We start from the raw sequence: 13804 nt of genomic DNA, 5'->3' as shown, positions 1-13804 counted from the left end.
TAGGCCTAATAGAAGCTCTCCATAAGAGCCTCCCTTGTCACAATGCAGCCACTTCCTCCAAGCTCACCATGCATCCTGTTGCTATCTTGAAACGCTCCATCTTCTTTGTCCACTGAGGCAGGGTCTGAACAGTAAGTAGCAATGTTGTCATCAAGGTGCCAGCTAAGGTTCTCATCTATCACACTGAAGAGGAGGAAGAAATTATGGTCCACATCCTTCCTCTGAGGTGGGGAGTTACCATCCAGGGTTCCTGGACAAGCATAAAAAATGATCCTTGACAATAGGCTACAAGGGTTTCTCACAAGAAAAAAATAGGAAGAGAGAGGAGAGGACCTTACATATCTGGCCACAATAGAAAATTTTTCTAATGTTACTTTTCATTTTCAAGCTTGCCAGGTGAACCTATTACATAAATGGGGAAAACACAGGTCCTAGAATGATTTCCTCCCATCATCCTTGTCTGTATCTTCAACTCTTCTGCATTCTCTTGATCTTCAAACATGACTTCTCTTTGAGGATAACCATTCCAAATCCATCAGCCAACTCCATTCCTAAGTTCTTATCACTTACCTTACTCATGTGTGCTGGCTGCCGTCATCGCTACTTTGAATTTTAAAAATGAAATAAGAAACAACAGAAAAGTAATGAAGTTGTTTGGTGAATGGTTTTTAAAGGCAATGAAATAAACACAACAGTGGAAAGAGAGTTTGGCAGGCTAATAAATATGTATCACTCAACTTCCCAGAGCTGTCCCAAATTATATCTTATGGCTTGTTGCCTGAATAAGTACCTCTTTTACATGTGATAAGGGGTCCAATGAGACCAGTTGCAATGTCTCGTGGAGCATCTACATGAGAGTGGTAAATCCAGGTGAGGCATGCTGGGTCTGCTTCAGTGGGTGCATGACTTTCTGGAATACTCCAGTTGTAGACATGGCTGCCCCCAGGGGGAACAGAATCATCAGCTTTCAGATACCCAGAAGAACCATCTGGGTATAATGAGCCTACAAAATAAAAATGCATGTCTAGTACCAGGTAGAATAGCAGATATAGATTTAAATAAAAAAAGACATGAGTTGGTGAGATCACTGAGTGGGTAAAGGCACTTACTGAGCAAGCCTGATGACCAAAGTTCAATATCTAGGATTTGTGTAAAGCCAGAAGAAATCAACTACCTCCACAAAGTTATATCAACATTTACACTATGGCATTTACACCCATACCCACATACATATCATATACACTTAGACAATAATAATAAATTAAATTATGTTGGAAAATATAAAAACTGTGTGAGATACGTGGGATACTTAAGTCAAGTCTCGAGGAATATGGAAGAGAGGCCCTTGGTCCTGTGAAGCCTTGATGCCCCAGTGTAAGGGAATGCCAGGGTGGTGTGGTGGGATGGGTGGTTAGGGAGGGGAGCAACCTCATTAGAAGCAGGGGGAGGAAGATGTGATAGGTTTGCAGAGAGGAAACTAGGAAAGGGGATAACATTTGAAATGTAAATAAATATAATATACAAAAAGCATACTACAGTGTTCCTCACACCAGTTATCACATCAACAATGGGGAAAAAAGAGAAAAAAACACTGTGTATCATGTACTACCTCTGGATCGTACAATCATTCTGCACGATCTTCCTTGCTTATTTCTAAGCCCTGGGGGATGGGATGCAATATAGATGTCTCAATTAGATTTGAGCACTCTATAGTTCCTTATTCTCTGCATATAGACCAGTTGTAGGTCTCTGTATTAATGGCCACAAACTACTGAAGAACCTTCCTTGTTGGCTTGCGAGATGTTTCTGGGCATCAGAAGGCAGTTGCATGTATGAATTCATAGTGGCAGAAACTGCATGCATAAGATCCACAGAAGATCAAGCCAGGCAAAATGCAAGCATGGATGGAGTTGGGGATAATCATGAAGTTCTATCCTTATTTAAAGAGCTAATGGCAAATGATGGCTTCTGGGAAAGGAGAATCTATTTTCTTCAGAATGTAGCCTACTGGTGCTCCAGTTAATGACCCTGCATCCATGCACATACTGGCAGCAGTAAGCAGAGTACTGAGTTGACTTCAAGAAAAAGGGTGTGTGAAGCTGGGAAGAAGGAATAGCAGTGTGAAAACAGGGGAGGTATTGGAGGACACAGAAGTGAATTTGATGATTTACTTTTTAAAACATAAAATTAAGTAAAATTAAAATCACTAAGCGTTCTGACAAAAAATAGAACTCACTTGGGACGATATACATTCAGAAAAAGTCATGACAGTACAGTTCTATTACCACTCAGAAGTTAGAGGATCTCCAGTTAAGATACTACCCTGGGTATATAAGGAGACCCAGCCTGAGGTTATCATGACTCCTTCTTTTCAAGCACTTACTTTGAAATGCATACAGCCAACAATCAGAGAGCTTTAGCTTAAAATCAGTTTAATGATCAGTGGGTTTACTTTCTCACTGTAGAAAAAAATAAAACTGAAAGTAATTTTATTTCTTTACATTAAAAATTATGACTTCTAAGAATTTTGATTTGGTAAAAGGGGTTGCTTGATGGTTTTATACAGGGAACTCATTATTCTCCTGCATCTTTCTCCTAAGTGCTAAAATCACAGTTATGTATCACCAGAGTAATAGTTATTTTGGTATAAGTTACAAAGTGGTATTATTACATATATGCTACTCTAGCATGCCATAGAACACCAAAGCATATTCTTCCTATCTGTGACATTAAATCTTGAGTAATCTCTCCCCACTCTTATCCTTTCTTTGCCCCAGACTCTGATAACTGTTATTCTCCACGTCTATGATAACAATTATTTTAGATTCCATACATAATGAAATTATATAGCATTTATCTTTCTGTAGCTGTTTTAGTTCACTCAACATGTGCTTCTATATTACTCCATGTTGTCATAAAACAAAACATTTCTCTTTTTTCCTAAGGTTGAATAACATTACATATATAAGCATGTGTGTGTTGCATTATATATGAATGCAATATGTATTAATACATTATATTGTATTAATGCATATATGCATACATTAATGCAATATATATTGCAGTTCTGAGGATGGGATGCAGCAGAGCCTTACAAATCTATCACCCACATCCTTTGTTCAGTATACCATTTACTTTGTATTCATCTGTAGATGGGCATTTAAGATGATTTTATAACATGGCTATTGTGAATAGTGCTATAATAATCATGAAAGTATATGTCTCTTTAACATGTTGATAGTTTTCTTTGGATATACACCTAATAATGAGATTTCTAGGCAGTAACATAGTTCTAGTTTTAGGAACTGCATATTGTTACCTGATGGATATACTTATTTGCCTTTCCTTTAACAGTATAAAAGATTTCCTTTTCTATGCATCCTTATTTCAAACAATAGCTTCTGCCTTCCCAATATAATTCTCTTACTAACTACAATATTTGTTTTAGGCCATTGTGCCTCAAATGTTAGGAGATGCTAAAGAATAAACTAAGTACCCTCTTTGAAAAAATAGACTTTCTGGAAGGCTGCGGATTCAGAATAGCATTCCATTACTTTCACAGAACTTTTCTCTCAAAAGTATATTCAAGTACTGCATACAATAGGAATTCAAATAGTTCCTTGTAATAATAAAAAATGAACTGTGTTTTCATATTGCTCATACAAAATCTGTGGCACAGAGATGCACAATATCTTGTCCAAATTACACAATTCAGTAAACAGTACTGAAATTAATACACAGACATGTTTACTCTAAGTAAAATTTTGTTATGGTAAATCAGTAAGAAAAAAGCTATATAGTTTAACCAGTTGCACCGGATGTGTGCTTGATAACATATAGGTGAGAAGTACACAGGCAGGAAGTACATACCCTTGCAGGTTTTGTCTTTATAAACCCCTGACTAATGTAATATGGGTATATACTCTAGGAATCCCAGGTAAGGGACCTGGCCAGTCTCTGTGGTCCTGGACAGTATTTAATAAAGCTTGCTTCAAAGTTGGGAAAGACAGACAGACAGACAGACAGACAGACAGACAGAAGAAAAAGAAAAGAAAAGAAAAGAAAAGAAAAGAAAAGAAAAGAAAAGAAAAGAAAGGAAAGGAAAGGAAAGGAAAGGAAAGGAAAAGAAAGGAAAAGAGCTAATTTTGGACTAGGTATGATAGTATTCAAGCACTCAGGAGACCTAGGAAGGAGAATCATGAGTTCTAAACTATCCCCAAGAACAGAACAAGATTCTGTTCAAAAGACCAAGAAAATGAGAAAGGGGTAACTCTTGTTCCAAGCTCTTCTTTTCAGATGGCGGTAAAGGAAAAGCAATTCTTTATAGAAATAGAAGAAAGAAAAGGTAGGTTGTTTTACCTTCTGAGTCCTTCTCATAGAAAACACCGTGAGGGTGAATGGTATAAGGCCGGCTGGCAAAATTCTTCAGGTGGATCAGGATGACATCCCCCACCTCAGCCTGTAACAGTGGTCCTAGGAAGCCCAACCAGGCAGGCTTGGCTATTTCATTGGTGTATGTGCCATCACTGTATTCCTTATAGACAGTCTTCTTGTAACTACTCCCTATCCTGTTTTTGCCAGACTTTAGGAAGCTGGAAGCCACTCTGAGAAAATACAAGAAAGAATTAGAACCTTTCTACCATCTTCAAACAACTAGAAGTTTCTTCCCCAGAGAATACTAAAAAACAAAGAAAAAAGGAATTAGATTGCCCTTCTGAAAATATAATGTGAAGTAGAAAGTTGAGGCATACAAAATTGCTGAAATTTGACCAACTTTTAATATCCAAAGAGTTACTCTTACATCATGCAAACAAATATACAGTGACAAAAAGATAACCAGCTGTATAACAACTCTTTTTAAATGGTCAACTCCTCATTCATGTATTAGCATCGTGCTGCTATATACAGAGAGGAAAGGATCACAGTGGTCATGACCACAAGCTTCAACACCAGGCCACATTGGATTAAATGTCATCTGCTCCATTTTTTTTGATTTTTGAAACATTGGACAAGCTGCTTTAACTTCTACATACATAAATTAAAGTAATCACAGGATCTGACTTAGAAAGTTGTTATGGTGACAAAAAGAATTTTTTATTCTAGGTCTTGGGTGTTAAAGTGCATGGTTAACATGCACAAGGCCTTGGATTTGATTCCCAAAGCCATGAGAAAAAAAGTAAACTAAAACTTCAGGAATATTTAGGATGGTACCTGAAAAAATACCAAAGTTCAATGCTATTACTTGAAATTCTTAAAGTGGGTAATTATTTTTCACTCTTTCAGAGCAAGTTTAATAGAAAAGTTCTGACTTCAAATCAAAGCTGGATGAATAGTTTGTATCAAAAGATAACTTATGCTAATCATAGATCTTAGTGTTAGAGAATACTTGCCTACAATATATGATTTATACCAAGACTATAATAACAGAAAGAGAAAAATAAAGTTGTTTGTATTTTAAGATAAAAAACGTTGGTCTTTGGAGATATAAATGAACCACCATTGCAAAAGATGCTATAATATATTCATTCATTCATTTTCTTTTAACTTTTGGTGAAGTATCAACCAGTTTCTAAGATCAAGTAATGTTAAACCTTTGCCTTGTTAGACAGGTTGAAGCAGGAGGATTTTCATGAGTTCAAATATAGCAAGAGTTACATCGTGAGCTCCAGAATAGCCTGCCCAAGAGTAAGATGTTGTCTCAGAAAGTAAGAAAGAGAAAGAAAGAAAAAGAGAGGATGGGAGGGAAAGAAAGAGAGATGGAAGGAGAGGGGGGACAGAGGATCAGAAGATATAATGGACAAAAAGAAGAAAAGAGAATAGAAGAAAGGTAACTAATGTGAGGGGTACAATGGTTAAAAACAGAATGAAGTACACACCCACTTTACAGATATTCAAACTCCCCACCACCAGCTCCTCCTCCGTTTACTAGCTATAGGATTTGAATGAGTCACTTGACTTTGATGATAGTCATACTTCCTAGAGATTTTTCAGGAATTGGATAACATATTTGTAGTATGGCATCTCTCCTAGAGCTCTAGTCTACAAGGTAGCTGTTACTGTCATTTCCTTGCTTGTAAGACTTTTTCACATATCTAGAATTAGGGTAGTTCTACCATGGTACAAAAGCATAATTTCACTATACATATCTTATAAATATTACATACTTTTCATTAAAAAATAGACCAAACAGCTGTTGATGGATTGACATTATGGATCGCATCTGAGATGCAAAGAAATATGTACTTATTGTTAGGAATCTAAAAATGCTAAGGTGCTTCATTGCCGAAAAATAAACTTAGAATGGGATGTTGGATTCTGAGTCAAATTTGTTTCCAAGAAACCTGTTGCTGCATGTGTGGTCCAAAGAGACTGGAAGCCCTAAGAAAGGATACCCCGCCACCCCCACCCCTCCCCAGAAGACTAGCTCTTGAACTGCAAGAATATCTTCTTTCTTCTCTATCTCTAATAATACATAAGATGAAACCTACGTGTCATTGTTCAGAGTCTGATTCGTGATGACATTTCTTCCTTTAGGAGCATAGTTCCAATGCATATCCTGGATGCCCAGGTAGTAGTTTCGAATGGCCCCGTCAGTTGGTAGAGAGCACAAGGAGTGCATCAACAGTAAAGCCCAGAGAAGATGGCCAGCCTTCATGGCCCACAGTACTTTGAGAAACAGGGAATGGAATATGCTGGTTTGAAGGGAAAAAAAGATAAAAAGAAAACAAAAAAATTTTGCATATGTCTGGAAAACTGTAGCAGCAAGAAACAGGAAATGGCTGAAAAAAGGAAAACTCAATTAACCCAAGATTTTTGTTGTTGTTGTTTTTCTGTTTTTTAACCTTTCCAGATTCCTTTCAGACCAACAAATATCCAGTGGCCTCCATATATAGGCTGTTACAGAACAAAGTTAAAAATTCACCCATACTACTAATCATCTATTGCTTCCTTCAGAAGAGAAACCTGAATTCTGTTCTTTCAGCAGTATGGAAGAAAGAATGTACTCTGACCCTCAAACCAGGAAACAGTCGTCAGACTCATGATCAGACTCTACTGACTGACTTGGTATCTTAATGCAGTTAGTAATTCTTCCTTTGTCTATTTTCTTTTAAGCAAAAAAAATGACTCATAGCTGCTACTTCCCATAATCAATAAATCATATTTAGAAACATGTGAGAAAACATCAAAAGACATTTGCTGGAATATTCATAGACCCAAAATAAAAACTGGCAAAATGTCAATCAATATTGAAACGATTGAGTAAATTGCATTGTATTTACACAATGGAATTCAGAATGGCAATAATAATGAACAAGCTAAGACTACGCACAGCACAATGAACAGAATGGTAAATGCAACTCTAAAAAAAACCACAAAAGCATACATATTGTATGATTTCATTTAGGTAAAGGGCAAATTACAGAAAATGAATCTGTTCTACTAGACTTAAGGAGAAAACTGAAAGAAAAAACAGCTCAGTTGTATACTACACACTATACATTAGTTCCTGGGTTCCATCCTTAACACCATAAAAAAAATGAAGGTAATGTTCACTCTTGAGGCAAAGATCAGTGACTGTGAAGGGAAGAGGTCATGTTTGGTTCCTTTATCTGTATTCTATTTATTTGGATGTGTTCAGTTTCTGAAAATATGCTGAGCAATATAGGATTTACAGACATTTTGTATATGTTTCATTTTGGCTTTTAAATGATAAAAAGGAGTGAAAAGAAATGAAAGTATGTGAGGGAAGTTGTTTGAACATCTTAGATTCTCCTCTGGTTCCCAATTCTGTATATAAACTCACTTCAACAGTTTCATCCTGATTCACTGCCCTACTCAGCTTTCTAGCCTCTTATTTCAGTGTTTTAAGCAAGAAGGTTAGAATTCTTGAACCTGGGCAGAAGGCACTAAGTCATACCATACATAGTGACCAAATCTAGAAACATAAACATCCATTCATATGTGTACACATGAATTTACTTAAAAACACAAATGTACATATTTACATCCACATGAAGCCATACTGTCAACATAGAGACACAGTCACCTTCGGAATAACAACAACAATAAATAGATATCTATTGGGTCTATGATGTGCTCATTCTAACCATCTAACACAAATTAAAAGTTTTAAGCCTTACAATCACCCTATGAAGTAGATACCATTATTCCCCATGGTATAGTGGAAAACAAGAGATGCAAAGCAACTTTCTCAAGGCCATCTTAGTTAACAGAAGTTAGAATTGAAATTTAATTTCAGAAAATATAGCCAGCACCTCAGATGTGGGCACAAAAATGCATTTGAACACTCACGTGGATATGTTGGGGAACTCTTCATTTACTCACAGACATAGCTATAGCTAGAAAACCTGCATACATTCTAAAATATGCAATTGCATGTGGCTATGTTTACTTTAGAAACAAAGATGATCCTACAAGGAGATAAACATAATAATGATAATAACTATGTTTCAGTGAGATATGACTAAAGGCAAAACACCATGTTCAATGCATTAAACAACCTGTTTCATTAAATATTCAACTCAAAGCATAAATAATGGGGACTACTACCCCAAATTAGAAATTCAGTCTCTACTGGGTGTGGTGGTGAACAACTAATCTCAGTACTCAGGAGGTTGAGGCAAAAGGATTGAGGCAGGAGGTTTATATATTCAAGCCTATTCTGGACTACATAAAGAAAAGAAACTCTTTAAAATTAATTAACTAGTTAATTAATTAATTCAAACCCTAATAACACAAAATATTAAAAGAGATGCACAGATCACATGTGTATAAGGACACAGGTATTTACCCTAAGTAGGCCCAGATACTTACTCTGATTAAAATCAGACTTAAAGACTTTTTTAAAAATGAACTCTCAGGCTTTTCCATGCACAGCAATCATGTCACTGATCTCCATATTATGTCTGGCAAAAAGCCCTAGGTATAAAGACAGGCATGTCTTTGGGGGTTGGGGAGCAACTTCTTGCAGAAACCTGTCTGCCCCACTGATTGGTTATATAACTTGGTAATTATTTAACAGCTATGCTAAACTCATGTGTAACATAAGTTTAGTTAGTATCAGCCTTGGAGGAATAAATCAGAAAAAAATTACTTAAAAAAGGCCTAGTAATACCAATGTTTGGAGCACAGGAGATAGTTCCTATTGGCTTGCTTGCTTGCTTTTTCTTCTTTCTCCCAGCTACAGTTTGCTAATATATCTTGCAGTCTCCTAAGAAATTGCAGTCTTCTAGGAAATTGCCTTCATTTGCTACATTGTGCTGTAAAATCCCTGAGAGTGGATGCATTGGAATACAAGTGACCATGTAGCTAATTAGCAGATACAATGAAGAAGGCCTAGTAGGCAGGGCCTTAGCAGCTACTGTTAAAGTGAGAGAAATGAATAGGGATGCATGTCTCCACTTGTTAGCTCCAGACTAGCTTCTAGCACTAGTTTGAATAGGGACTTGAGGCAAGTTTCTTTACCTTAATGAGCCCCAGTTTCTTATCCATAAAATAATGAAATATGCAGAGCCAGGCTATATAGTATTGACATGATAAAAGCTATGGAAATTTTATAATCTAATAGACCACACATGTGTGCAACTGAAAAATTTGGTATTTAAAAAGTTCTCAGACTCATTTCTCTCACATGATGCCAATACTCACATTTACTGGTGAAACACGGGTACAGTCACATATAAGTACACACAATACTATTCCTGGAAATACATTTAGCCATTCCTTAGGACCCTCAACCTGGAAGGGGTGACCTTCGTTTTGTGGACTTCTGCGTGTACACTGGACTTCGTTCAAACTTCCTTCTCAGAGAAGTACCAGCAAGGCAGTTGTGCCTTCAGCTTATTTACCTAGAGAGAAAACAATTCCAGGTAAGAATTCCATTTCTGCAGTCTTACATGATAATTTTAGAAATGTCTGGAGGGACTTAGAACAGACCATTAGCGTAGAATGAATAAGCATTTAAAGTTGGAAATTGTGACTAATGTTCCAAAAGTCTAGAGAATATAAAACCTAGCAGTTTTACTTTACAATGTACTTTTCATATCTGCAAACTTATTTCTCATAGTCATGTAAGATCTGGATTTCATTTCCATGTTTTACATGCAGGGCAGAGGCTTTAGACTCACACCTCTTAAACGAAGCCTGGATCCACCAGAATCTTCATCTTTAACACTATTTGCTGTCTCATAGAGTTATTGTGAAGATTAAATGAACAACAATCTATATGTGTAAATAAAATTGCATATGTACGTAAGCTAGTTATGAAAAGTAACACTGGCTATTATTATTAACATTGAGGAAATAGATTAGAACATAAAGCCAACCACTATCACAAACTTAGTTTTCTTTGCTTCTCTCTCTCCCCCTCTCTCTTTTTCTCTCTCCCTTCTTTCATTCTGTTCCAAGCAATCAAATCCAAGTCATAGTACAAGCAAAGAAAGTACTCCAGGCCCAAAACTTATCAGTTTATAATGATAGACATGTGTTCTGATGTTCTGATACGGGGTAACATGTTCAATGTATAAAAGCACTTTTATATTGGCATAAAACACACACATTTCAGGCTGGCATTCTGTTCATGGAAGAAACGTGGTTTGATGTAAGTCAGTCCTTGAGGCAGTTACGATGACACATACCCATAATCCTAGTACTCATGGAGGTGAAGGTTGAGGCGTGAAGACTGAGAACTTAAAAGCCAATCTGGACTATATAGTTAAAGTTCTCTAAAGTTGTCTCTGTCTCTCTCTCTGTGTCTCTCTCTGTCTCTCTGTGTGTCTCTCTCTCTCTCTCTCTCTCCACGTGTGTGTGTGTGCTTATTTATTAAAGGAATCAGAATTTCTCTCTCTCTCTCTCCACGTGTGTGTGTGTGCTTATTTATTAAAGGAATCAGAATTTAGAGTCAGTCAGATAAACTTAGTTGTTAATACTGTCTATGTTTAAATAAGATAAATATATACAGTATCTGGAACTTACCACACATCTTATAAGTACTAGTTTTTCTTCCTTTAAATTACTGACTTCCTATCTTTCTGCCTTGAGATTGAAGCTGTCATTGATGTTGTTTACTTTGGTTTTTATCACACACTTTAAGGGCAAAGGAAAGAACCCATAAACTTCCTTTAGAACCACTTGGACATTTCATGGAAATGTGGAAAGTATCCAAACACCAATGAGAGAGAGAGAGAGAGAGAGAGAGAGAGAGAGAGAGAGAGAGAGAGAGAAAGAGAATCCACTTCTGCCTTCACTGTTTATTCGTCATATGACACTGAGCAAGTTATGTAGCTTCCTGAGACTAATCTCATTTTTTAAATAGTGAAAACCTATACTTTGAGCCTCTCAATGGTTTCTAATGAAGACCAAATGAGATGAAAGACATGAAATCCCTGTGTAAATTTTTCATCAGAGTTATGACATGTTTCTTGTTGGTGGGCCACAGAGAAAAAGCAGACTGGTGTGGAAAAAGGAAAACAAGAAACAGATAAGTAAGGTGGGCATGAGTGCTGGGTAAAAGCAAAATGGAAATCTCTTTAAGAAGTAAAAAGTAAGAGCCATTCAGAATAAGGACAAGCTCAGGGTTACTTGAAATTCACTATAATTTAATTAATGTACACTGATTTCTTGTTTCAACCTGAGGAGAAATTCAAACCCCTCTTTCCTTTTAGTTTCTTTCTAGGCATATGATGTTACCCTGACCCAGTCCTTATGAATCATGGAAATTTGCATGAAGGTTTTCCCTAGAATTTGCAAGTCTCTCCTTTAATGTGATGATGCTTTTTTTTTCTCTCCCATTAGTCTTGTGTTAGTTAACTAGACTGGCTTTTAACAGCTCATGTTAGACAGAAAATCACTAAAATGAATAAGACTTTGGAACTATCTAAAGTGGGCAAGCCCTGCGTCCAGCAGTTTAGCTCCTTGCTTTCTGAGCTTTTTGTCACTCTGTTGATAGAAAACAAATTGACATTAATGACCCTCATTCAAATTCCATCTTGTTTGTAAGAGGTGTCAGTAAATTATTTTCACTTCTGTGAGCCTCAGCTTTTTCATCCTCAAAATGGGGGTTCTGATCATTTTACAGGACTGGTTTGAGACTCAAACAAATCTTGAATATCTGAGGCAATCTACAAATAGTTTGTTTAGTATATAGCAGACACCCAGCAATGAGAAACTGGATCCACTATATCCTTACATATCTATAAAACATTTAGAAACCACTTTTATGTGCATGTGTGGTTGTGAGATACTTAGAAAACGGATACCACAGTGGTGAAATGGTTGGTTCAAAATCATGCAGTTAACAAGGCCAGAATTCAAATCCATGCTTACTAAAGGATTTGGTCAATAAACACTAAATACTCTTTAAAAATAATTCATATTTTAGTGTGACTCAATTTGCACTTACTGAATCTGTGCCTGCCTTGTGTAAAAAATATGAAACCCAACATAGTTGTATTTAAGGGTTTGTGATCTTCCTGGTCATGGAATTTACAGCTACATGATCTCAACAAAACTTCCCACCCTAGGAGGGAGAAGACAGACAGGCTGTTTAGACAGCAAACTGGACTCTTCTCTAGGACTCCAAGACTGTCCCAGAAAACTGTGGGGCCAATGTGATTCAGGCCATTTTGACTAGAGGAACAAAAGGAAGGCAGTCTATTGTCTCCTGTTATTTCCCTGTGCACCTAAGTAAACTTCCTCCAACTCTGCAGTCCACCTACTTTTTCTCCCAGTGACCCTGGACTTTTCTAAACCCACCTGAGTAAGCATTTTGGGTAGGAAGGCGAGTGAGGTTGTTTCAAAAACAGAAAGCTTACCTTGTTAGAGAAAACTCTTCCTTCCTTTCTTTTTCTTCCTTCCAAATTCATGTCAGCGGCCCATCAACGCTGAACTGCAGACCCCAGCCTGAGCCTGCCAGCCCTGTTTACTTAGTAAACACGGCTCTTCCCATGAATTAAATCTAGGGCTCCGGTCTGGCGGGGATTCCTGGGGTGAGTGAAAGGGGGAGGGGACAGTGATGGGTGCCCTCTTTTCCACAAACTAAACTACTGGAATGTCCTGTTCCCGCCGGTTTGGTACAAAACCCGGGGTGGTTCTTTAACAATATCCGGGTGTTTTCCAAATCCTGGTGAGGATCTCCGGAGGAATTACAAGGAGGTGGGCTGTTCATGTTGCTTCCTAGTTGACTGGGATGATGCATCATTGGTGTGGCCAGACAAAGCCCACGGGCAGATTCCAACTGCCTGGGTTAAGAAATACGAGGACAAGGTGTATAGCTCGGTGGTAAAAATGCTGATAATGACAGTGACAATAGTAATGCCACAAAGATCTCTTAAACTGTACTATGGATCTTTTATTTTTGTAGCCAACACCTTTTCTGTCCCTTCTGCAAAGAAACAGCAGTGAAAAGTCACTGGACTAAGTAGAACCTATGTCCTAGCTCTTCTGGCTTTGGCAGTAATTCGCGGCTGGTTTTGGCCTAGGGCCTTGCTTCACTGTGCTCCTGTCCATTTGTACGATGACGATCTGAAGGTAGATATGAACCCATCCATCTCTGTAAAAATCACTAATCTATGATTCTATGAAGTAGCATTTTAAGTAATAAGAACAGCTGAGGAAAAAATGCAAGGAAAGAATGAGTAAAGAACAGGCAACGCCCCGTTGAGAGGAGCAATTTCTACTCACCAGACTCCCGAAACTCAGGAAGGGTCCAGGTAAGATGACAGTCTACTGTCTGGTGTCCTTACTTTACTTTGGGGAGATTTCCACTGAGAGCAGACTTCTTCAC

At 37.5% G+C, this 13804-nt stretch overlaps 1 protein-coding gene across 1 annotated transcript in view; it reads right to left on the bottom strand.

The window, feature by feature from the left end:
* The window catches only part of Heph (hephaestin), an 84565-nt gene extending 71588 nt beyond the window's left edge, over nucleotides 1-12977 (bottom strand). Inside the window, exons 1-6 of the mRNA XM_034485877.2 lie at nucleotides 12834-12977; nucleotides 9670-9869; nucleotides 6489-6692; nucleotides 4360-4604; nucleotides 791-1003; nucleotides 68-250 (exon numbers count right to left, since the gene is read on the bottom strand). Coding sequence (XP_034341768.1) covers nucleotides 68-250; nucleotides 791-1003; nucleotides 4360-4604; nucleotides 6489-6655 — 808 coding nt within the window. The 5' untranslated portion in view covers nucleotides 6656-6692; nucleotides 9670-9869; nucleotides 12834-12977. The remainder of the gene's footprint in view (nucleotides 1-67; nucleotides 251-790; nucleotides 1004-4359; nucleotides 4605-6488; nucleotides 6693-9669; nucleotides 9870-12833) is intronic.
* Nucleotides 12978-13804: the final 827 nt, after the last annotated feature.

This window comes from Arvicanthis niloticus, chromosome X (assembly GCF_011762505.2).
Source record: "Arvicanthis niloticus isolate mArvNil1 chromosome X, mArvNil1.pat.X, whole genome shotgun sequence".
NCBI classification, from domain to species: domain Eukaryota; kingdom Metazoa; phylum Chordata; class Mammalia; order Rodentia; family Muridae; genus Arvicanthis; species Arvicanthis niloticus.
The sequence above is the reverse complement of the archived record's forward strand: the minus strand, read 5'-3'. Positions and strand labels throughout refer to the sequence as shown.